The following is a 23,940-nucleotide window of genomic DNA, read 5'->3' on the forward strand; positions in this document are numbered from 1 at the left end:
AAACCTAAACCACACAAAGACCCTACAAAGAAAGAGGACTTCAGGCCAATTTTTCTCATGAATATTAATGCAAAAATACTCAATAAAATTCTTGCAAACTGAATCAAAGAACACATCAAAATGATCATTCACCATGATCAAGTAGGCTTCATCCCAGGGATGCAAGAATGGTTCGATATACAGAAATCCATCAATGTAATCTACTATATAAACAAACTCAAAGAAAAAAACCACATGATCATCTCATTAGATATTGAGAAAGCATTTGACAAAATTCAACACCCCTTCATGCTAAAAGTCTTGGAAAGATCTGAAATTCAGTCAAGACCCATATCTAAACATAGTAAAAGCAATATACAGCAAACCAGTAGCCAAAAACAAAATAAATGGAGAGAAACTTGAAGCAATCTCACTAAAATCAGGGACTAGACAACTCTGCCCACTCTCTCCCTACCTACTCAGTAGAGTACTCGAAGTCCTAGCGAGAACAATCAGACAACAAAAAGAAGTCAAAGGGATACAAATTGGAAAGGAAGAAGTCTAAATATCACTATTTGCAGATGATATGATAGTATATTTAAGTAATACAAAAATTCCACCAGAGAACTCCTAAACCTTATAAACAACTTCAGCAAAGTGACTGGATATAAGATTAATGTAAATCAATAGCCTTCCTCTACTCAAAGAATAAACAGGCTGAAAAAGAAATTAGAGGAACAACACCTTTCACAATACTCACAAACAATATAAAATACATTGGTGTGACTCTAAGCAAGCAAGTGAAAGATCTCTATGACAAGGACACTCAAGTCTCTGAAGAAAGAAATCGAAGATCTCAGAAGATGGAAAGACCTCCCTTGCTCATGCATTGGCAGGATTAATATAGCAAAAATGGGCATCTTTCTGAAAACAATCTACAGATTCAATGCAATCCCCATCAAAACTCCAACTCAATTCTTCATAGAATTAGAAAAAGCAATTTGCAAATTCATTTGGAATAACAAAAAACCCAGGATAGCGAAAACTATTCTCAACAATAAAGGAACTTCTGGGGGAATCACCATTCCTGACCTCAAGCTGTATTACAGAGCAATCATGATAAAAACTGCATAGTATTGGTACAAAAATAGGCAGGTGAATCAATGGAAAAGAATTGAAGACCCAGAAAGAACCCACACACCTATGGTCACTTGATCTTTGACCAAGGAGCTAAAACAATCCAGTGGAAAAAAGATAGCATTTTCAGCAAATGGTGCTAGTTCAACTGGAGATCAGCATGGAGAAGAATGTAAATTGATCCATTCTTATGTCCTTCTACAAAACTCAAGTCCAAGTGGCTCAAAGACCTCAACATAAAACCAGATATACTGAAACTAACAGAAGAGAAAGTGGAGGAAGAGCCTTGATTGAACACATGGACACTGGGGAAAATTTCCTGAACAAAACACCAATGGCTTATGCTTTAGGATCAAGAATCGACAAATGGGACCTCTTAAAATTGCAAAGCTTCTGTAAGGCAAAAGATATTGTCAATAGGCCAAAATGGCAACCAACGGATTGGGAAAAGATCTTTACATCTGATAGAGGGCTAATATCCAAAATATACAAATAACTCAAAAAGCTCCAGAGAACCAAATAATTAAAAATGGGGTACAGAGCTAAACAAAGAATTCTCAGCCAAGGAATACTGAATGGCTGTGAAACATCTAAAGAAATGCTCAACATCCTTAGTCACTAGAGAAATGCAAATCAAAACAACCCTGAGATTCCACCTCACACCAGTGAGAATAGCTAAGATCAAAAACTCAGGTGACAGCAAATGCTGGCGAGGATGTGGAGAAAGGGGAACACTCCTCCATTGTTGGTGGGATTGCAAGCTGGTACAACCATTCTGGAAATCAGTCTTGCAGTTCCTCAGAAAATTGGACATAGTACTGCCTGAGGACCCAGCTATACCTCTCCTGGGCATATACCCTAAAGATGCTCCAACATATAACAAGAACATATGTTCTGGTGCACCATGTTCATAGCAGTTTTATTTATAATAGTCAGGAACTAGAAATAATCCAGATGTCTTTCAACAGAGGAATGGATACAGAAAATGTGGTACATTTACCCAATGACTACTAACATTATTAAAAACAATGACTTCATGAAATTCTTAGGCAAATTGATAGAATTAGAAAATATCATCCTGAGTGAGATAATCCAATCACAAAAAATATACTCATGGTATGCATTCACTGATAAGTGGATATTAGCCTAAAAGCTCAGATTACCAAAGATACAATCTACAGATCACATGAAGCTCAAGATGAATGACAAAAGTGTGGATGCTTTAGTCCTTCTTAGGTGGGGGAACAAAATATTCAAGGGAGGATCTATGAAGACACAGTGGGGAGTGGAGATTGAAGGAAAGGCCATCCAGAGACCACCCCATTTGTGGGAATCCATTCCATCTACAGCCATCAAACCCAGACACTGTTTTGGATGCCAAGAAGTGCTTGCTGACAGGAACCTGATATAGCTGTCTCCTGAGAGGTTCTGTCAGAGTCTGACAAATAAAGAGGCAAATGCTTGCAGCTAACCATTGGACTGATCATGGGGTTCCCCAGTTGAGGAGTTTAAAAAAGAATGAAGGAGCTGAAGGGGTTTGCAACCCATAGGAGGAACAATAATATCAACCAACCAGACCCCCCAGAGCTCCCAGGAACTAAACCACCATCCAAAGAGTACACATGGACGGACCCATGGCTTTAGCTGCATGTGTAGCAGAGGATGGCCTTGTAGGACATCAATGGGAGGAGAGTTCACACCAAGGAGAGAAACCATCTCAAAATATCAGTTATATAAAAATGTTTTGCTAAGAATTAAAAATCTTAAACCCGTAAGTGCCACTAGGAAGGAAACCTCGAATTCACCTACATGGAACCCAGGAACAGCCAGAGCAGTCCCCAGGAAACATTCTTTCTGAGGAGCTTTAGGTGAAGTTGTGTTTTTCTGAACTCAGAATTCTCTGTATGTGCCCAAGATGGAGCCTTGTGTCCCTGTCACGGGTGTGGTGTTTCCTGAGACTCTGGCGACATGTCACAGCAGTTAAAGTAATACTCCAAACCCATGAGCCTCGCTCAGCCGCTCGCTCAGTCGCCCGTTTGTGCTGTGCTTCCAGGCAGCGCCAGACACTCTTGGAGCTCATGCTCCTTCCTCTGTTCAAGTCCACCTACCCGTCAGTGCATTTAAAGATGGACAGCTCCCGTGCAGGCCGAGTCCTGGTATTTCTAGGTTGCCATTTGACTCAACCCTGACATAGCTTTCCATATATCCCGTTATTTCTGAATCCACTTTACCTTATGTCCTCAGAGTACCTATAACACTTACTTACCCCTTCCTGGATGGCATTAGACTCCATTTTAGATTTTAGGAAGTCACAATGTGCACTCACTCAGCTGATCAGGAGTCATTGGCAGGTGGACATGCCCTGGGGCTTTTCCTTAGTTTCGTGGACTCTGCGGATCACTGTGTCTCTAAGTTAGACTTATTTCCTAGTGGCTTTGTCACATGCTCCAACTTGAATTTTTTTTAAAAAGTAGTTGAATATATATATATATCAGGGAGGAAGGAGCAAGTAAACTGAGCTTGCCAACTTCAAGGGTGACCCTCTCAGGCTCCTTTTTTAAGTGGTGGGATTCCCTACTAGCTAGGAAAGCCTTGAGAGGGCTGACTGGGGAGTCACTGAGGATGAATCTGTCATCTCAGGCAATAACGTGTAGGCATCATCATGAATCACATACAGTTCTTTTTAGGCATGAGTGTGCATTACTGATCCACTCATTCATTCACTATTTATTGAACACCTCTTGGGTGTCAGGCATGTACTGGGTGCCAGGAATGCCACTGGGTCATGAAATTCACCTCTGGGGGAGACGGGATAAGTGAGTTGACACATAAATAATGTAGTTTGCGACAGTGATTAAGTGCTATGAGAAACTAGGATGATACGTAGAGGGGGGTGGGGGGCCAGGTAGCAAGAGTCAGGAACTCTGCGCTGAAGGTGCTGGGGTCAGGTGACGGGAGCAATGACAGTACACAGCACAGGTGCTGCTGGCTCTGGGGAGGAGATGCGGGTGCTGGAGGAGGTGTGTGGGGAGGGAGGTGCTGAGCCATGAGCTGTTAATGGCTAGCATTCATGGGCCTGCTGTGTTTATTTCTATTTCTATTGACTGATGGTAAAACTCATGGAAGAACTCAAGGGATGTTGAGAAGACCAAAAGTCCCCAGTGACACCTACACAAAGCTCCCAGTTCCGTTTCCTTCTCTTCCCCATTCTCTGTCTCCCACATGCAGTCCTTTGCTCAGGAAGTCTCTGGGGAAACTAATGACCTGTAAATTTGAAGTGGGTGACTGGTCTGGTGGCTTCTGCCAGCCATCTAAGACTGGATAAAGAACTTCCCAGATGGTTAGAAATTGAGACTGCTTTGCTTGGGGTTTTTTTGTTTTTTGTTTTTTTGGGTTTTGTTGTTGTTTTGTTTTGTTTTGTTTTTTTGGTGTTTGGCTGGAAGAGGTTTTTTGTAAAACTGAAGCCTTGGTGCATAGAGGGCTTTGCAGGAGCACATAGTGGGAGTGGGTGGGGTTTAAGAATGAATCTGTCACTGTGTGTTTCTATGTAGACACCTTCAGGCAAGCCTTTAGCCCACTGGTCACTGTCTGCCACCTTTCCTCAGAGGGCTATTGGCTAACAAAGCCCCTTCCTGGCCTCACAGCCACCACAGCAATTTCCTGTAGTGTCTTACACTTCCGTGTCACAACAGTGTGGAGCATTAGAGAAAAGCCTGGATAGATTTAGTTGATAGAGAGCCAGTTGAAATATCATCAATAGAATTTTAATTTAGGGAAAATTGGTGTGATTTCTAGCTTTATTACTACTAGGTATATAAGCTTGGGAAAATTGCTTAGTCTTCAGGTCTAGTTTTCTCACAGAATGAGGACACTGGACTAAATGATTTCCCAACTTCCAGCTAGTCCTAGAGTTCTATATTTCTACATAGTTGAATTATTTTATCATGCTGTTGCTGGGGGATACAACTAACACTTTTGAAGCTACTAATTTTATGTCAAGCTTTAAAGTCCATAATTGTTATCTTCAAAAATATTATTTGACCTACAGTATGTTTAAATCAATTTAATAAAATCACTTTATAACAGGAAAAAAAAAAGGACATCAATGGGAGGAGAGGCCCTTGGTCCTGGGAAAGCTCGATGCCCCAGTGTAGGGGAATGACAGAGTGGGGAGTCAGGAATTGGGTGGGTGGGTGGGGGAGCACCCTCATAGAAGCAGGGGGAGGATAGGTTAGGAGGGTTTCCAGAGGGGAAACTGGGAAAGGAGATAACATTTGAAATGCAAATAAATAAAATAGCCACTAAAAAAAGAAATATAATAATAATTTAAATTTACCTACCATTGTTTGAACTAAAATAATTGAAGTCAGATACAATGTTCACAAAGTAATAAGAAACCTATAGCTGGCATTCTTGGGTTTGAATTCATTCTGCCACTGATGTTCTATTTGTGCATAGGTCTTTCTTAGTCTACTCCTTTCATTTATAAAATACTGTCAGTCCTGTCATATAATCATTGTGAAGAATTAAATCGAATTTAGATTGCAGTGAAGGTCTCTACCAAGGTAACTCCTATCTTCACTACAAGAGGATTTCCTTCTTTGGGTACTTATAGATTGCTTTTCAATTGTGGTTAGCATCTATAAAGATTTATTTTTATAGAAAATGGTAATAATGAAAGTCAACATATTTCTTTTCATAAAACAGAACTAATAATATTATATTTTCTTGTTGCATTTGCTCTCAGAATGTTTGCTCAGAATTTATCTGTATAGTTTTAGTAAAAAAAATGTTTTCCATGTTACTTTGTATTTTACTGAATCTCACTTGTAGAAGTTTATCACATTTGAAGTAATTTATGAATTTTTGAATAGGAGAAATAACAAATGCTTGTGATTTCTATAAATACGGTAGTTTTCAATATTATCTGTTCTTTTCATATTTGAATGTTGAGCAGAAACTTTTCTCTTCTTTGTAGGCTGAATAAGAAAACATCCGACGGAAAGAATAAGGTATTGTAAAACAAATTTAAAACAGAATCTCAATCAATAATTTACAAATGAACTGACATAGTATGAAATGCAGGGGAAATACATGATAGAAACTAAGGTGGAAAAGTCTAGAATCTTTTGTTATCTAGTGAAATTTATATTGAAAAGTTCAAATAATGGCAAATACTAGTCATTGATAATCCTTGATAACCACATTCTTTCGTATCTATGAGAAATTATAATCATAAAAAGATGGATAGGTCAGATATTTTGGCACCTTTATCATGTAGTATAAGTATTTGAGGACTTTCCAAGGTTCTATTGTTTATTTTACAGGCTCTAAAATACGTGGATTCTATGGATGACCAGTTATCCGAATCCCTCTCTGAGGACGATGATTTGCCTGATTATGACAACATACTGATGATAGTTAACCAACTTCAAATGAACTATAAAGGTAAGGCCACTGCATAAACCTAAGACCTTTGGTAAAATACCGAGGCAATCTTCAAAGTCAGAATTTGGCCTGTCCATGAGGACTTTTATCTATTTATATTTTTTGGTGTAGTGTGAGACGTAGGGATGCAGGTTAACCTTCTATTTTCCTTGTACATTTTTGAAGAGGTTGGCTTCTCACTAAGTCACATTTTTGGAAACTGTCAAAAGTAAAAGAATCTCTAGGAGGTTGTGTCCATTTCCGGGACCACATTCTATTCCTGCAGGGTGTCCTTCTGCTGTGCTGGTGCCATACTGTTCTTGTTACCATGACTCTGTAGCTTTGCTGTAGGTCAGCCTTAACACTGCTCCCTGAGACTACCTTGACCACTTGTATTCCTTCTACATTCTAACTTTTTACCTCATCCTGTTAAAAATCTCATCAGGGTTTTGGAAAAGATTGTACTACTTTATTATCATTTTCAGACATATGTCTGTTTTGTAATATAAATTCTAATATCCCGTGAGTATGAGCACCCACTCCTTCTGATGTCATCTTCGATTTCTACCTTTGCAGTGAGAAAATTGATTGCTTATTAACAATTGCCAAATTTTTCTGGGCAATGCTGGGCACAAGCTTTTTATCCCAGCACTCAGGAGGCAGAGACAAGTGAATCTCTTGAGTTCGAGGCCAGCCTGGTTTGCAGAGCCAGGACAGCCAGGGCTACACAGAGAAATTCTGTCTCAAAAGAACAAAACAAAGAACAAAACAAACAAAAAGAACAAAACATTTTTAATTGCTACATTTTGTTTGCAGCTGATTTGTCTACAGCCACAAAATATACAACTTTAAATCAGCTAACACATTTTTCAACATATCTCTGCACACATTTTTGCTCACCCTTATTATAATTCTGTCCAAAACAGGGAGAATTGAGAAATGCATTAACCTATAGTTATAATAATAAGTTATTATGAATAGATTTAATACTATGTTGAGTCAGCAGAGTAGTAGTAGGCTCTCTCCTAAGGTCTCTGAATTTCTGACTGCAGGTTCTTAGCCCTGTAATGGTACCAGAAGTGGGTTTCATCTTGTGGAATAAGACTTACATCCAATCAGAGAGTGATTAGCTGCTCCTGTGATATCCCTGTTGCACCACTGGGCATATCTTACTAGGCCAGGGTTATCTTTAGCTCTTAGGATTCATGGTGGGTAAGATTACTTTTCTCCCATGGAAACAAGCATAGCCCTCCAGCCCTATGAAAGCCAGCCTGTAATCTTCCAGCAAGTTATAGCTTAATTTCTCTATGTTCTATGACTCAACTTCATGGTGTTTTCAGCAAAGGATTTTACTGTCAAATGCTGCAGGACAACCACAGCATTGGCAGTAACTTGTAATGTTTGTGGTTTATGGTTTATGGGAGTTCACTGGCTAACAATTCCAAAACTGTTACTCAGTCTCTAGCACCAAGCTTTATATTTATTAACCTGCAGTGTCTATCTAGTAGGGGCACAGTTGTTAAAGGGGAACTCCATTTAACTCTCTCTCTCTCTCTCTCTCTCTCTCTCTCTCTCTCTCTCTCTCTCTCTTGCTCTCTCTCCCTCTCTCGCTCTCTCTCTCTCCCCACAGAACACTCTCCTCTCCTCTCTCTCTCTCTCTCTGTCTCTGTCTCTGTCTCTCTCTCTCTCTCTCTCTCTCTCTCTCTCTCTCTCTCTCTCTCTCGTTTGTGTGTGTGTGTGTGTGTGTGTGTGTGTGTGTGTGTGTGTGTGTGTGTAAGATTCTACAGCAGTAAATATTTCCGTAGAAGTTCTAATAATGTCTGTAGTGTTTTCATTAGCTACCTATGTTGTTGTAAAAATATAAAAAATAAAAAAAGTATTGTTGTCTTTTGCCTCACTAGGTCCACACCCCAGTGCCCCAAGATATCTGCTATATTTCTTGGCACATCCCAATTCCACGGCAGCCCAGTGTCTCTAGCCACCACACATTTTCTTACACTTAAATCGCTACATGAAAGAACACACAACACCTTTGATCCCATTGATAAGATATAATTGCCCACCTAAACATACAAAGCCCTGTACACATCCATCCCTTAAGAACATTCATAAACACCTGTAAAGGTACAGCATGGAATCTTAACATCAGCTTCCGTGTTGTCTCGTGGCTACTCTCCCCCTCCTCCTCTCTCCTCTTCCCTTAAAGTTTTTAATTGTTTCTATTTTCTAGCTCTTGTGAATAAAACATCAGTGAACATTGTTGATACTCTATCTCAATAGTAGATATAGTATTAAGATATATGGTATATGATATATAGTGTGATATATGGTACAGCTGAATCATGTGGGAGCTCTACTTCTAACTTTTTGAGGAACTTCCTCACTGATTTCCATAGTAGCTACACTAGTTTGCATTCATCCCAGGGGTAAATAAGTGTTCTCTTCCCCTGCATCCATGCCAGTAGTAGTAGTAGTAGTTGTTGTTGTTGTTGTTGTTGTCATTGCTGCTGCTGCTGCTTTATTGCCATTCTAAGTGAAGTAAGATGAAATCTCAAGTTAACTTGCACTTCCCTGATAGGTAATTATGTTAAACATTTAAAAATGTTTACTGCTCTTCTATGTTTCCTCTTTTGAGAACTCATTTCTATTAAACTTTCATTTTATGTGTGTCAGTGTCCTTCCTGCCTATGTAGCTGTAACTCATCTTCCTTCACGGCCAGAGAAAGATACTGGGTGCCCTGGAACTGGAGTTGCACATGGTTGTCATCTGCTATATGGGTGCCGGGACTCAAACCCTTGAAAGAGCAGCATGTCATAACCACTGACCCATCTCCCCAACCTCATATCCTGTTTTTAGGTCTTTGTATATTTTAGGTACTACTCATACATGCTTAATAATTTTTCTCATTCTGTAAGTTCCCTCTTTGCTGAAGTGATAGTGTTCCGTGCTGTACAGAAACTTTTTAGTTTTCTTAGATCCTACTTACCAGTTTTTGGTTTTAACACCTGGGTTATCAGGCTCCTGTTCCAAAATTCCTTTCCTTTGCCAATATGCTCAAGCATGGTCCCCACTTTCACTGGTGACTGATCCAGAGTGCTGGATCTTATGTTGAGGTCTCTGATCCGTTTGGAGTTGAATGCTGTGCAGGATGAGAGATGAAGATCAAGTTTCATTCTTCTATGAGCAATTATGCTGTTTGACCTACACCAGTTTTTTTTTTTTTTCACAATAACCTCTCATGCCAGGGAACCTAGACATTAGCAGGGAAGACTTATTTACTTATCAAAGATAACTATTCTCCATGCCCAAAGCACGCCATCTCATCATTTGTTTGGTATATGTTGGTTTTCACCTTTTCAATTTTTTTTTATCTCTTCTTGGATTATTTTTTGCATGTGTGTAATGTAATTTGATTTTGGTCACCTTCTTCTATCTTTCTTTATGACCCTCCTCCCCTCCTCTGGATCCCTTCTCTCCAGCAAGTTTCCTTTCTATGTTCCTCTTTATAAGACTTAAAACATTTGAATTAGGTTTGCTTGAGTGAGCATGGATGTGGGGTTGTTTACTGGAGCACAGGGCAATGTTCTAGTGGCCACACCCTCGCAGGGAAATAATCCCTCTCTTCCTCCAGTGACCATTAACTGCCCGGAGCTCCTCAGAAAACAATGCGGTGCATACAGCTCGGTCTCTGCAGGTAACCACAGCTGCTGTGAGTCGCTGACTGCAGACTGCAGACATATCATGGCCCAGCCCTGTTCCCCGTCTCCCAGCTCTTACATTCTCTGTAGTGCTTTGTTTCCATATAACAGATCAGAGTCTATTTCTCCTCCTTGGCTAGAGAGGAATCGTAGCAAAGTCCCAGCCCACTGTCCAGATTGGATGTTCTTCGCCTTCTGACCAGTGTTTCCTATTCATCCTTTCCATTCCTAGTAGAGCTGTCTCTTTCTATGGAAGGTCTTCCTGTGTCCAGTAGAAAAAAGATATTCCGTGGAACCCTAGGACTCTACTTTGAAATATATCTACATTCATATCAGTCATTTTATTTGTCTTCTCTACCAGATTTAAACTAAATGAAAGTAGTTCATTCAAAGCAGAAGATCTTAGTATAAGTACTCCAGACTGTAGGCACTGGGTCTGCAGTCGTTTACCGTGAATGACAGACTATGAAAAGGTACAGCCCGTGTCCACAGGAAGTGTCCATGTGTTTAATTCCTACCCACTCTTTCCTGATACAGATTCTGGGAAACCATTGGAAATCCAGGACGCAGTTCAATCGTATAAAATGATAATGGAACGGAACCAAAGTCACTCAGAATTGCTTCTCGAGAAAAGTAAGAGCAAGAGAAACCAAGGTAGCGAAGCGCTGAAGAAGCCACGAGGGACGGAAAAGGCAGAACTGCAACTCGGAAGCAAAAACGAAGAGCAGCAGCTAGATCTCCCTGATGTGGGGTAGGGCTGCTCGCACCGCAGCAGCGTGAAGGAGCAGTCGGGGCAGACTAGAGAGGTTTTAGGGAAATATTTAAGTGCTGAGTTACCTCATGGACTTCTTCCATGTTTCTCATTTTGAGAAATGTCTATAAAGTTCATTAGCCAATTTATTGGTTGAATGATTTCGGGGTTGGCATTTAATTTTAGAATTACACTGGCGTATAGGACCGTGTCCTTGCAAATGTGTATTTTCACGTCTTCTTTGCCTATTGTTAATGGTTTAACTTCTTTCTCTGCGCTCTCTCTCTCTCTCTCTCTCTCTCTCTCTCTCTCTCTCTCTCTCTCTCTCTCTCTCTCTCTCTCGCTCTCTCTCTCCTTCCCTCCCTCCTTCTCTCTCTCTCTTTGTGTGTGTGTGTGTGTGTGTGTGTGTGTGTGAGTGTGAGATTTTAATTTGTATAGCACATGATGTCTTTGAAGGAATAAGTAATTTTTCATACTGTTTTTCTCCAAAGCAGCAATAAGAAGGTTCATTTTTCTGATAATTCTAATAGCTCATTATTAGAATTTTTTAAAAAGCAATAATTTATCAGCAGCAACAAAAATGTGTGCAATTCTCGACTTTTCACTTTTCTGAATAATTTTAAAAAATCCTTTTCTATAGTCACAGAATTGCTAGTAACAGAGACGGGTCAATTCCCTGAACACTCCTTAATTACAACCCTTCTACTCCATATGTGCTTTTCAGAGAAAGCAGGGATGATGCCGTAAAGGAAGAGTACATATAAAATATAATAAAATGAACTTATTCTTTACCAAAATGAAATTTTGTTGTCTGCATGTTCAATTTGCAGATCGGCTGAAAAACAAGAAGTGCAACAAAGAAATGCTGATAGTTGCTATGAAAAAATGAAGAAACAATTAACTGAAAGGGAGCAGCAGTACACAAGAGAAAAGCAACAATTTGAACTGCGCCTCAAAGCACAAGATATGGAGTTGCAGCGTCTCAGAAATGATATAAATAAGGTTAAAAGTCCTACTTTTCCATTTGTTTAAATAATGTGACTTATAATTGCTACTCAGTTTAGTGCAGGAGTCCTTTTTTTTTTTTTTTTTTTTTTATTAACTTGAGTATTTCTTATGTACATTTGAAAGTGTTATTCCCTTTCCGGTTTCGGGCTTAACATCCCCTTCCCCCCCCCTTCCTTATGGGTGTTCCCTCCCACCTCCCCATTGCCGCCTCCCCCGACAGTCTAGTTCACTGGGGGTTCAGTCTTAGCAGGACCCAGGGCTTCCCCCTTCCACTGGTGCTCTTACTAGGATATTCATTGCTACCTATGAGGTCAGAGTCCAGGGTCAGTCCATGTATAGTCTTTAGGTAGTGGCTTAGTCCCTGGAAGCTCTGGTTGCTTGGCATTGTTGTACATATGGGGTCTCAAGCCCCTTCAAGCTCTTCCAGTTCTTTCTCTGATTCCTTCAACGGGGGTCCTGTTCTCAGTTCAGTGGTTTGCTGCTGGCATTCGCCTCTGTATTTGCTGTATTCTGGCTGTGTCTCTCAGGAGAGATCTACATCCGGCTCCTGTCGGTCTGCACTTCTTTGCTTCATCCATCTTGTCTAATTGGGTGGCTGTATATGTATGGGCCACATGTGGGGCAGGCTCTGAATGGGTGTTCCTTCAGTCTCTGTTTTAATCTTTGCCTCTCTCTTCCTGCCAAGGGTATTCTTGTTCCCCCTTCTAAAGAAGGGTGAAGCATTCACATTTTGATCATCCGTCTTGAGCTTCATTTGTTCTAGGCATCTAGGGTAATTCAAGCATTTGGGCTAATAGCCACTTATCAGTGAGTGCATACCATGTATGTCTTTCTGTGATTGGGTTAGCTCACTCAGGATGATATTTTCCAGTTCCAACCATTTGCCTATGAATTTCGTTAAAGTCGTTGTTTTTGATAGCTGAGTAATATTCCATTGTGTAGATGTACCACATTTTCTGTATCCATTCTCTGTTGAAGGGCATCTGGGTTCTTTCCAGCTTCTGGCTATTATAAATAAGGCTGCGATGAACATAGTGGAGCACGTGTCTTTTTTTTTTATATGTTGGGGCATCTTTTGGGTATATGCCCAAGAGAGGTATAGCTGGATCCTCAGGCAGTTCAATGTCCAATTTTCTGAGGAACCTCCAGACTGATTTCCAGAATGGTTGTACCAGTCTGCAATCCCACCAACAATGGAGGAGTGTTCCTCTTTCTCCGCATCCTCGCCAGCATTTGCTGTCACCTGAGTTTTTGATCTTAGCCATTCTCACTGGTGTGAGGTGAAATCTCAGGGTTGTTTTGATTTGCATTTCCCTTATGACTAAAGATGTTGAACATTTCTTTAGGTGTTTCTCAGCCATTTGGCATTCCTCAGCTGTGAATTCTTTGTTCAGCTCTGACCCCCATTTTTAATAGGGTTATTTGTCCCTGTGGTCTTTTTTGAGTTCTTTTGTATATTTTGGATATAAGGCCTCTATCTGTTGTAGGATTGGTAAAGATCTTTTCCCAATCTGTTGGTTGCGCTTTTGTCCCTAACCACAGTGTCCTTTGCCTTACAGAAGCTTTGTAGTTTTAGGAGATCCCATTTCCGATTCTTGATCTTAGAGCATAAGCCATTGGTGTTTTGTTCAGGAAATTTTTTCCAGTGCCCATGTGTTCCAAATGCTTCCCTAGTTTTTCTTCTATTAGTTTGAGTGTGTCTGGTTTGATGTGGAGGTCCTTGATCCACTTGGACTTAAGCTTTGTACAGGGTGATAAGCATGGATCGATCTGCATTCTTCTACATGTTGACCTCCAGTTGAACCAGCACCATTTGCTGAAAATGCTATCTTTTTTCCATTGTATGGTTTTGGCTCCTTTGTCAAAAAAAAATCAAGTGACCATAGGTGTGGGTTCATTTCTGGGTCTTCAATTCTATTCCATTGGTCTATCTGTCTGTCTCTGTACCAATACCATGCAGTTTTTTATCACTATTGCTCTGTAATACTGCTTGAGTTCAGGGATAGTGATTCCCTGAAGTCCTTTTTTATTGTTGAGGATAGTTTTAGCTATCCTGGGTTTTTGTTATTCCAGATGAATTTGCAAATTGTTCTGTCTAACTCTTTGAAGAATTGATTGGTATTTTGATGGGGATTGCATTGAATCTGTAGATCGCTTTTGGTAAAAATGGCCATTTTTACTATATTAATCCTGCCAATCCATGAGCATGGGAGATCTTTCCATCTTTCTGAGGTCTTCTTCAATTTCTTTCTTCAGAGTCTTGAAGTTCTTGTTGTACAAATCTTTTACTTGCTTGGTTAAAGTCACACAGAGGTACTTTATATTATTTGGGTCTATTATGAAGGGTGTCGTTTCCCTAATTTCTTTCTCGGCTTGTTTCTCTTTTGTGTAGAGGAAGGCTACTGATTTATTTGAGTTAATTTTATACCCAGCCACTTTGCTGAAGTTGTTTATCAGCTTTAGTAGTTCTCTGGTGGAACTTTTGGGATCACTTAAATATACTATCATATCATCTGCAAATAGTGATATTTTGACTTCTTCTTTTCCGATCTGTATCCCCTTGACCTCCTTTTGTTGTCTGATTGCTCTGGCTAGAACTTCAAGAACTATAAGTAGGGATAAGTAGTGAGAGCCTTGTCTAGTCCCTGATTTTAGTGGGATTGCTTCAAGTTTCTCTCCATTTAGTTTAATGTTAGCCACTGGTTTGCTGTATATGGCTTTTACTATGTTTAGGTATGGGCCTTGGATTCCTATTCTTTCCAGGACTTTTATCATGAAGGGGTGTTGAATTTTGTCAAATGCTTTCTCAGCATCTAATAAAATGATCATGTGGTTTTGTTCTTTCAGTTTGTTTATATAATGGATCACGTTGATGGTTTTCCATATATTAAACCATCCCTGCATGCCTGGAATGAAGCCTACTTGATCATGGTGGATGATTGTTTTGATGTGCTCTTGGATTCGGTTTGCCAGAATTTTGTTGAGTATTTTTGCGTCGATGTTCATAAGGGAAATTGGTCTGAAGTTCTCTTTCTTTGTTGGGTCTTTGTGTGGTTTAGGTATAAGAGTAATTGTGGCTTCAAAGAAGGAATTCGGTAGTGCTCCATCTGTTTCAATTTTTGGAATAGTTTGGATAATATTGGTATGAGGTCTTCTATGAAGGTCTGATAGAATTCTGCACTAAACCCGTCTGGACCTGGGCTCTTTTTTGGTTGGGGAGACCTTTAATGACTACTTCTATTTCCTTAGGGAGTTATGGGGTTGTTTAACTGGTTTTATCTGTTCCTGATTTAACTTGGGCACCTGGTATCTGTCTAGGAAATTGTCCATTTCCTGCAGATTTTCAAGTTTTGTTGAATTTAGGCTTTTATAGTAAGATCTGATGATTTTTTGAATTTCCTCTGAATCTGTAGTTATGTCTCCCTTTTCATTTCTGATTTTGTTAATTTGGACACACTCTCTGTGTCCTCTCGTTAGTCTGGCTAAGGGTTTATCTATCTTGTTGATTTTCTCAAAGAACCAACTTTTGGTTCTGTTGATTCTTTCTATGGTTCTTTTTGTTTCTACTTGGTTGATTTCAGCTCTGAGTTTGATTATTTCCTGCCTTCTACTCCTCCTGGGTGTATTTGCTTCTTTTTGTTCTAGAGCTTTTAGGTGTGCAGTCAAGCTGCTGACATATGCTCTTTCCTGTTTCTTTCTGCAGGCACTCAGCGCTATGAGTTTTCCTCTTAGCACAGCTTTCATTGTGTCCCATAAGTTTGGGTATGTTGTACCTTCATTTTCATTAAATTCTAAAAAGTTTTTAATTTCTTTTCTTTATTTCTTCCTTGACCAGGTTATCATTGAGTAGAGCATTGTTCAATTTCCACGTATATGTGGGCATTCTTCCCTTATTGTTATTGAAGACCAGCTTTAGGCCGTGGTGGTCCGATAGCACGCATGGGATTATTTCTATCTTTCTGTACCTGTTGAGGCCTGTTTTTTGACCAATTATATGGTCAATTTTGGAGAAAGTACCATGAGGAGCTGAGAAGAAGGTATATCCTTTTGCATTAGGGTAGAACGTTCTATAAATATCCGTTAAGTCCATTTGGCTCATGACTTCTCTTAGTCTGTCTACGTCTCTGTTTAATTTCTGTTTCCATGATCTGTCCATTGATGAGAGTGGGGTGTTCAAGTCTCCTACTATTATTGTGTGAGGTGCAATGTGTGTTTTGAGCTTTAGTAAGGTTTCTTTTATGTATGTAGGTGCCCTTGTATTTGGGGCATAGATATTTAGTATTGAGAGTTCATCTTGGTGCATTTTTCCTTTGATGAATATAAAGTGTCCTTCCTTATCTTTTTTGATGACTTTTAGTTGAAAATTGACTTTATTTGATATTAGAATGGCTACTCCAGCTTGCTTCTTCCGACCATTTGCTTGGAAAGTTGTTTTCCAGGCTTTCACTCTGAGGTAGTGTCTGTCTTTGTCTCTGAGGTGTGTTTCCTGTAGGCAGCAGAATGCAGGGTCCTCGTTGCGTATCCAGTTTGTTAATCTATGTCTTTTTATTGGGGAGTTGAGGCCATTGATGTTGAGAGATATTAAGGAATAGTTATTATTGCTTCCTGTTATATTTGGATGTGTTATGTTTGTGTGCTTTTCTTCTCTTTGTTTTGTTGCCAAGACGATTAGTTTCTTGCCTCTTCTTGGGTATAGCTTGCCTCCTTATGTTGGGCTTTACCATTTATTATCCTTTGTAGTGCTGGATTTGTAGAAAGATATTGTGTAAATTTGGTTTTGTCATGGAATATCATGGTTTCTCCATCTATGTTAATTGAGAGTTTTGCAGGATACAGTAGCCTGGGCTGGCATTTGTGTTCTCTTAGGGTCTGTATAACATCAGTCCAGGATCTTCTCGCCTTCATAGTTTCTGGCAAGAAATCTGGTGTGATTCTGATAGGTCTGCCTTTATATGTTACTTGACCTTTTTCCCTTACTGCTTTTAATATTTTTTCTTTATTTTTGCATTTGGTGTTTTGACTATTATGTGACGGAGGTGTTTTTTCTGGTCCAATCTATTTGGAGTTCTGTAGGCTTTTGTATGCCTATGGGTATCTCTTTTTTAGGTTAGGGGAAGTTTTCTTCTATGCTTTTGTTGAAGATATGTACTGGTCCTTTGAGCTGGGAGTCTTCACTCTCTTCTATACCTATTATCCTTAGGTTTGATCTTCTCATTGAGTCCTGGATTTCCTGTATGTTTTGGACCAGTAGCTTTTTCCGCTTTACATTATCTTTGACAGTTGAGTCAATGATTTCTATGGAATCTTCTGCTCCTGAGATTCTCTCTTCCATCTCTTGTATTCTGTTGGTGAAGCTTGTATCTACAGCTCCTTGTCTCTTCTTTTGGTTTTCTATATCCAGGGTTGTTTCCATGTGTTCTTTCTTGATTGCTTCTATTTCCATTTTTAATTCCTTCAACTGTTTGATTGTATTTTCCTGGAATTCTTTCAGGGATTTTTGTGTCTCCTCTCTATGGGCTTCTACTTGTTTATTTATGTTTTCCTGGAATTCTTTCAGGCATTTTTGCGATTCCTCTCTGTAGGCTTCTACTTGTTCTCTAAGGGAGTTCGTCATGTCTTTCTTGAAGTTCTCCAGCATCATGGTCAAATATGATTTTGAATCTAGATCTTGCTTTTCTGGTGTGTTTGGATATTCCATGTTTGTTTTGATGGGAGAATTGGGCTCCAATGGTGCCATGTAGTCTTGGTTTCTGTTGCTTGGGTTCCTGCGCTTGCCTCTCGCCATCAAATTATCTCTAGTGTTACTTTGTTCTGCTATTTCTGACAGTGGCTAAACTGTCCTATAGGCCTGTGTGTCAGGAGTGCTGTAGACCTGTTTTCCTCTCTTTCAGTTAGTTATGGGGACAGAGTGTTCTGCTTTCGGGCGTGTAGTTTTTCCTTTCTACAGGTCTTCAGCTGTTCCTGTGGACCTGTGCCTTGAGTTCACCAGGCAGGTCACTTGCAGCAGAAAAGTTGGTCTTACCTGTGGTCCCAAGGCTCAAGTTCGCTCTCGGGGTGCTGCCCACGGGCTCTCCGCGGTGGCAGCAACCAGGAAGATCGTGCAGGGAGTCCTTAAGGATAAAATCATGACAGGGAAAGAGGCAGCTTGGAAGTCTCAGCATTGCACTAATGTTTAAGCCTGTGCTCCACGGACTTGAGCCATCTACTCTACCATTATGCCAGACCGTGTCATGTGGCCTCTACTGTACATGCAGGCCATTTTGGAGCACAAACATTGAATTGTAGCATGTAAGTGCACTGTTATCAGTTTGATTTTGTCCCCTGTGTAACCACGTGTTCTCCTCCTGCAACCCCAGTTCGCAAATAATGACTCACAGGCTTATAATTATTTATGAATAAATGCCCAAGCTATAAGCCAGGTTTGTTACTCAACTGGCTCATAATTTTTATTAACTGGTTTATACTATTCTGTGTCTGCCATGTGGTTAGTTACCTCTCCTCTGTTCCATACATCTGACTTCCTCCTAGTCCAGATGGGCAATCTTCCTGTGCCTGCCTATTTCCCAGAGTCCCTTTCTCTATCTGCTGGATGTCCCACCTTCTAATCCTGCCTCAGATTATTGGCTGTCAGATTTTTATTGGCAGTTGGTGCTTCCACACAGTACACAGACACTATCCCCGCACCCCTGAAAATTAAATTCTGAGATTTTTACTCATATATTATTCATTGTAAATCTTGGCTGTTGATTCCTGCTTAACACTTTAAAAGGTTATTTAAAAAAACAAAGTTGATACAAATGCATGTTTACTTACACAGAATGACTTTTGTTTGTTTTTATTATATGTTCTATTTAATCTTCAAGGAGTTTATACATGTGTGCAATGTATTATATTATGTCTACCCTCACTCGTCTCTCTGCCTCTCCATAAATATGTCTCCCTCTAAACATCATGTGCTTTTTGCAGTTAAAGATTTGTTTTTCTCATTTGTGTATGTGTGTCTGTCTGTCTGTCTGTCTGTCTGTCTGTGTCTGTATATTCACATTTGCATGTGGGTGACTGCAGAGGCCGGAAGAGGATGTCAGATCCCTTGTAGCTTTGTTACAGTGTGTAATAATACCACACTTCAGCTAACTGTGGCTGCCCACATGTGTGCAGGAGTGGAATATCCACTGAAGCATGAGTGGTCTACTGCTGAGTACTTCACTGAAAGACAGTGAGCTGTTAGCGACTGTGAGTGAAATGGAGTTTGGGAGAATAGAACCACTGAGTGCTTGCTGAAGTTCTGGGATGTACACAGACACCCTGACCAAGGCAAGTCTTATAAAGGACAACATTTAATTGGGGCTGGCTTACAGGTTCAGAGGTTCAGACCACTATCCTGAACATGTCAGCATGTAGGCAGGCATGGTGTGAGCAGAGCTGAGAGTTCATGAGTTTAACATCTTCATCTGAAGGCTGGTAGTGTAAGATTGGCTTACAGGCAGCTAGGAGTAAGGTCTTAAAGCCCATGCCCACAGTGACATGCCTACTCCAACAAGACCATATGTACTCCAACAAGGCCACACCTACTCCAACAAGGCCACACCTCCAAATAGTGCCACTCCCTGGGCCAAACATACAAATCATCATAGTTACCTGGTGGGAGACCAGTGTATTTCACTGGTCTAGCTCTGTCATTCATGTGTGTGAAATTTTCAAATTACAGTTAATGAAGGGGTGCTTCGACTACAAAAACAGAAACTCTCACCACAAGCACACCTTCTAGCTTTCCCTATAACACCGACTTTGTCTATCTGAATTTCTAAAAGTTTTTATTTCTAGCATCAAGTGTGATGAGATATACAGCTTGACCTCAGTGTGTGGGGCATGGACACGAGGAGAACAGTGAGTTTAAGGTCAGCTTGGACTACATAGTGAGATACTCTCAAGAAAAGAAAAAAAGGATTTCAAATTGAAAACCAAGATAAAGATGAGGGTCAAACAAGCTTTCCCTTGAGAGACTTTGTGAGCCAGAAGGTCCCTGTCCAACACCAATTCATTCAACACTGAGGAAGAACGTAGATGTAGCATGAATGGTCCGGTGCGATCGTGACCCCTGTCTTCCTGTCAGATTTCGGTCGATGAGCGGATTAATATGTCCTGTCTCTCTCTTTCTGTTAGTTGAAAGAAGCACAGCGTCCAGAGACAGAGGCCGAACACGGCGACAGCAAGACGAAGGAACACCTGCAAAAGTACGATGTAAAGTACTACACATGTGCTTGACTAGCTGTAATACAAACAAGCCGTGCACTACTGGAAACACGGCCTTTATAATACATGTGTCTGTTTAGGGGCTACAAAAACCTCCCGTGAATTATTTGCAATGTGTAGTTAGGATTTTGGAAGCAGCTCGGAAGTAGAAGATGTGAATTGCACCCTGGGGTTCAATCTCCAACAAAACTGAGAAAGAACTAATGTCTAATTGCTGACACTCCGGTCTTCACCAAACCCAGATGCAAATAAGATGCATTTACCAAATCACCTACTTTCCAAATATTTCATCAGAAACACATACAATCAGATTCGGAGTCAATTGTTTCTTAATTTTTTCTAATTTGATAGTTAAGCTCAGAGTAATTATTGAATTATCCCTACCTTTTAGGATTGAACATGAAGTTTCCAAGTTAGTAGAAACCATCAAAAAGCAAACAGAGACAATAGAACAGCTTGAGAGAAAACCACCAAGTGAGGATAAAACATTGGTAGGAACTGGCAATCTGGTAAGTCAGCCTTTTATTCATTTCTACCACACTGGAGTGGAGATTCTCTTTCTCTAGTCATTGGATGTAGGAATATTGTAGGCACCAATAGAATTCTTGTGGATAAAGATGTTTATATTACCACCACTACTGCCAGTCCTCTTGGTTATAAAGAAGTTGGTCAAACCCATATAATTACCTATGTTGGGAGTAATATACTAATGGGAAAACTACTTTTGTTTTCAACCAAAGTTTTAAAATATGCTGTGTTTCACTCTCTTCGTTTAATGATAAACACTTTGAGTTTTACATTTTTCCCATGCTGACAAAAATGGACTGGACATTGCTATGCAGAGCTCTTAATCTTCCAAGGAATTTTAATGCTCTGTGCATTTCTCAATTCCTCATGGGATCTGAATTGTCAGCGAGTCTAGAGAATTAATTATAACAGCTGTAGAGACTTAATGGTAGTGATCACCATTCAGCACTGTTTCCAAAGAAATGTATCTTTTCTCTCAGAATCTTAAAAGAGGAATTAATAGCTGTTGAAATGGAGGTGTAGCTGCTATGTCGAGTAGGGCTATAGTAGAAAACAGAATTCCTGGTGTTACAGATTCAGAGCACATTTTTGTTTGTTCACTTTGTTCATTAGTTTTCAAGGACCTCAGAGTCCAACCTTGTCAAGGATTGGTTTATATAACTCTTGGATGCTAGTTCATAAATGTCTAATGGAAGGTACCTAGCTTAATGAAAAAGGTCAGAGGATTCCGTGCAGCATCCATGAATTGGTTTCCTTACGAGTGCTAGCCAGGTTCCTGCAGTCTCCTCTCAGATGAGGTATGGCCTTTGTTGACTGAGCATTCTTGTGGCTGCGGAAGTTCCATTAATTTGAATACAGTCACGGGCACTTGCAAGTCTTACAGGCAAGATGTATGATATGAAAAAGCATTGAGGCTTGACTTGCCGCTTTTCCCCATATAACCAAGTGTAAGAAAAGAAAGAGGAGTTGTGTTCAAGTTCCTCGGCCTTGTGGGTTTAACCCTGACTATTCTGAAAATTATTTCAACGTCCTGTTTTATTCACTTATGACAGAAAAGAAAATATGTGAATATATATTAATTAGTAAATATTCAATTCTCTTTCAGACTTAGCAACTGAAATCCACGCATGTGCACACACAATAATGGATCTTATTTTCATAATTTAGATTAAATACAGTAAAGAAGGATGGTAAATGCTTCACAGTTCACCATTTTCCATACATTTAAACTTCCGGCCAAATCATAGGCTAGAACTACAGAAACACAACGCACAATTTATATTATGACTATTTAATAGTATATCTTCGTAAAACTTTGAAATTTTTTTTTCAGACACAAGCAGGACAAGAGTTCCTCAATGCTAACAGAGAAATGTATACTACTTCAGTGATGAACCAGCTGGAACTCAGAATTCAACATTTGGAAAGGGCATTCTCTGAAATGAAGGCCCAAGCACGTGAGGATGATATGGTGCTGGAAAAGTATATCAAAATTTTTCAGTCACATAAACTGATGGAGTGAGTAAAGCCCAAGAGACACATAACATATTAATTCAGCTCCTTAGTCATCTGTCGCAAAAGTGCATTTTAACAAAATAATATCATGGACATAAATGCTAATTAGAAAAATATAATCTTGGAAAACACCAATGACAAACGAACTGAGCTTCAGGAGGAAAATCCAAAGTGACATCTCCCCTTTATTGATGTCTATACTAGTGTGTTTGCTCTTAGTAGTCATTTATTTATCTTGGTTTCTTAGTTTCTTTCAATAAGTTTGTTGATTATATTTTACTAATATACCTATACTGCTACAAGCATACTTGTCTATGCTCCCCGAAATATAAAGATTGAACAACTGAATATTTTCTAGAATACAGTTCCAGAAAGTCATACTGTCAAGAACAGCCAGCATGGCTCCCCTGGGTAGCACATCCTGCTGGTCAATCTGCCCTGACTCTGACTGTGAGCATTTCCACTAGAGAAAACCTAGACACAAGCAGTTCCTTTAACCATTTCTTTTCTTCGCAAAGTCACACTCACAGCATAAGAAAATATTAACACGGCATGAAATAGAGGGTATTCCGCACGGTGCTTCCAAATAATTCTTTCTTCCGTGCGCGATGCTTTATGGGAGACAAATAAACCAAGTTCTGTGTCTAATGAGTTGGATGGGGGCGGGGTGAGATATTACTAGCTTTCCCACTCTTCACAGGACTGAAGCTAAGCTGAAGGAGGTCAAGACCCAGTTCGTCTTGCTGAATCAGCACAACACAGCATTACTCAGCATGCTGAGCTCCGCGATTGCGGCCGAGGGCCCCCGCATGGCAAATTTTCACAGGGAACTGGCACGCCTCTTTACCCAAGAGAACACGCTGATTCCCACTGCAGGCCCGCAGCCTTCAAATCAGGCCGTAACTGCTCACCTGGATGCGGTTAGTTGTATTATTAATTTTCCCTACTCTGGGTAATACAAGCTGAGCTTTTGGTGTGAAAACTCCTGAACTGTTTCGTTTTTGAAAGATTTTAAATTTTTCATTCTTAATTATTTACGTTTTTGAGGAGGCAGGGGGCGGGGATACAGCAAGCATGTGGATGGCAGAGGACAACTTGGGGAAGTCCCTTATCTCTTTCAAACACATTCCCTAGGGCTTAGGACTGGGTTGGGCAGGCTTGGCCAAAGATACTCTTCTCTGCAGCGCCCTACCCCTGGCCCTTTCTAGAGTAAGGAAAAGGCCAACTCCAGGTGTGAATGCATGCTGCGAGTGATGGTCCTTTCATTTAGAGCCAAATGCACGTAAAACGAGTCAGGAGCAGGCATTTCCCAAAAGTGAAATGTTTCTAGGAGGAGTATGAAATGTAGCCACAACCAGAAAAACCATTAACAGGCATAAGTTAAAAAGAAACCTGTTTTGGTTGTGTAATAAATTTCATCAATATAAAAGGATGAAAATAGGGGAGGGGGTGGAGAGATGGCTCAGTGGTTAAGAGCACCGACGGCACTCCCACAGGTCCTGAGTTCAAATCACAGCAACCACATGGTGGCTCACCACCATCTGTAATGGAATCTAATGTCCTCTTCTGGTGTGTCTGAAAGACAGTGACAGTGTACTCATACATAAAATAAGTAAATCTTTTTTTAAAAAAATATTTTAAAG

The 23,940-nt window shown here is 40.1% G+C and overlaps 1 protein-coding gene across 1 annotated transcript in view; it reads left to right on the plus strand.

Moving 5' to 3' along the window:
* LOC116900828 (ankyrin repeat domain-containing protein 26-like) overlaps positions 1–23,940 on the plus strand; it is a 134,572-nt gene that overhangs the window by 83,590 nt on the left and 27,042 nt on the right. Inside the window, 8 exon segments of the mRNA XM_032902532.1 lie at positions 6,095–6,128; positions 6,444–6,564; positions 10,780–10,993; positions 11,824–11,995; positions 20,165–20,235; positions 20,646–20,763; positions 22,116–22,300; positions 22,998–23,217. Coding sequence (XP_032758423.1) covers positions 6,095–6,128; positions 6,444–6,564; positions 10,780–10,993; positions 11,824–11,995; positions 20,165–20,235; positions 20,646–20,763; positions 22,116–22,300; positions 22,998–23,217 — 1,135 coding nt within the window.

This window comes from Rattus rattus, chromosome 5 (assembly GCF_011064425.1).
Source record: "Rattus rattus isolate New Zealand chromosome 5, Rrattus_CSIRO_v1, whole genome shotgun sequence".
In the NCBI taxonomy this organism is placed as follows: Eukaryota; Metazoa; Chordata; class Mammalia; order Rodentia; family Muridae; genus Rattus; species Rattus rattus.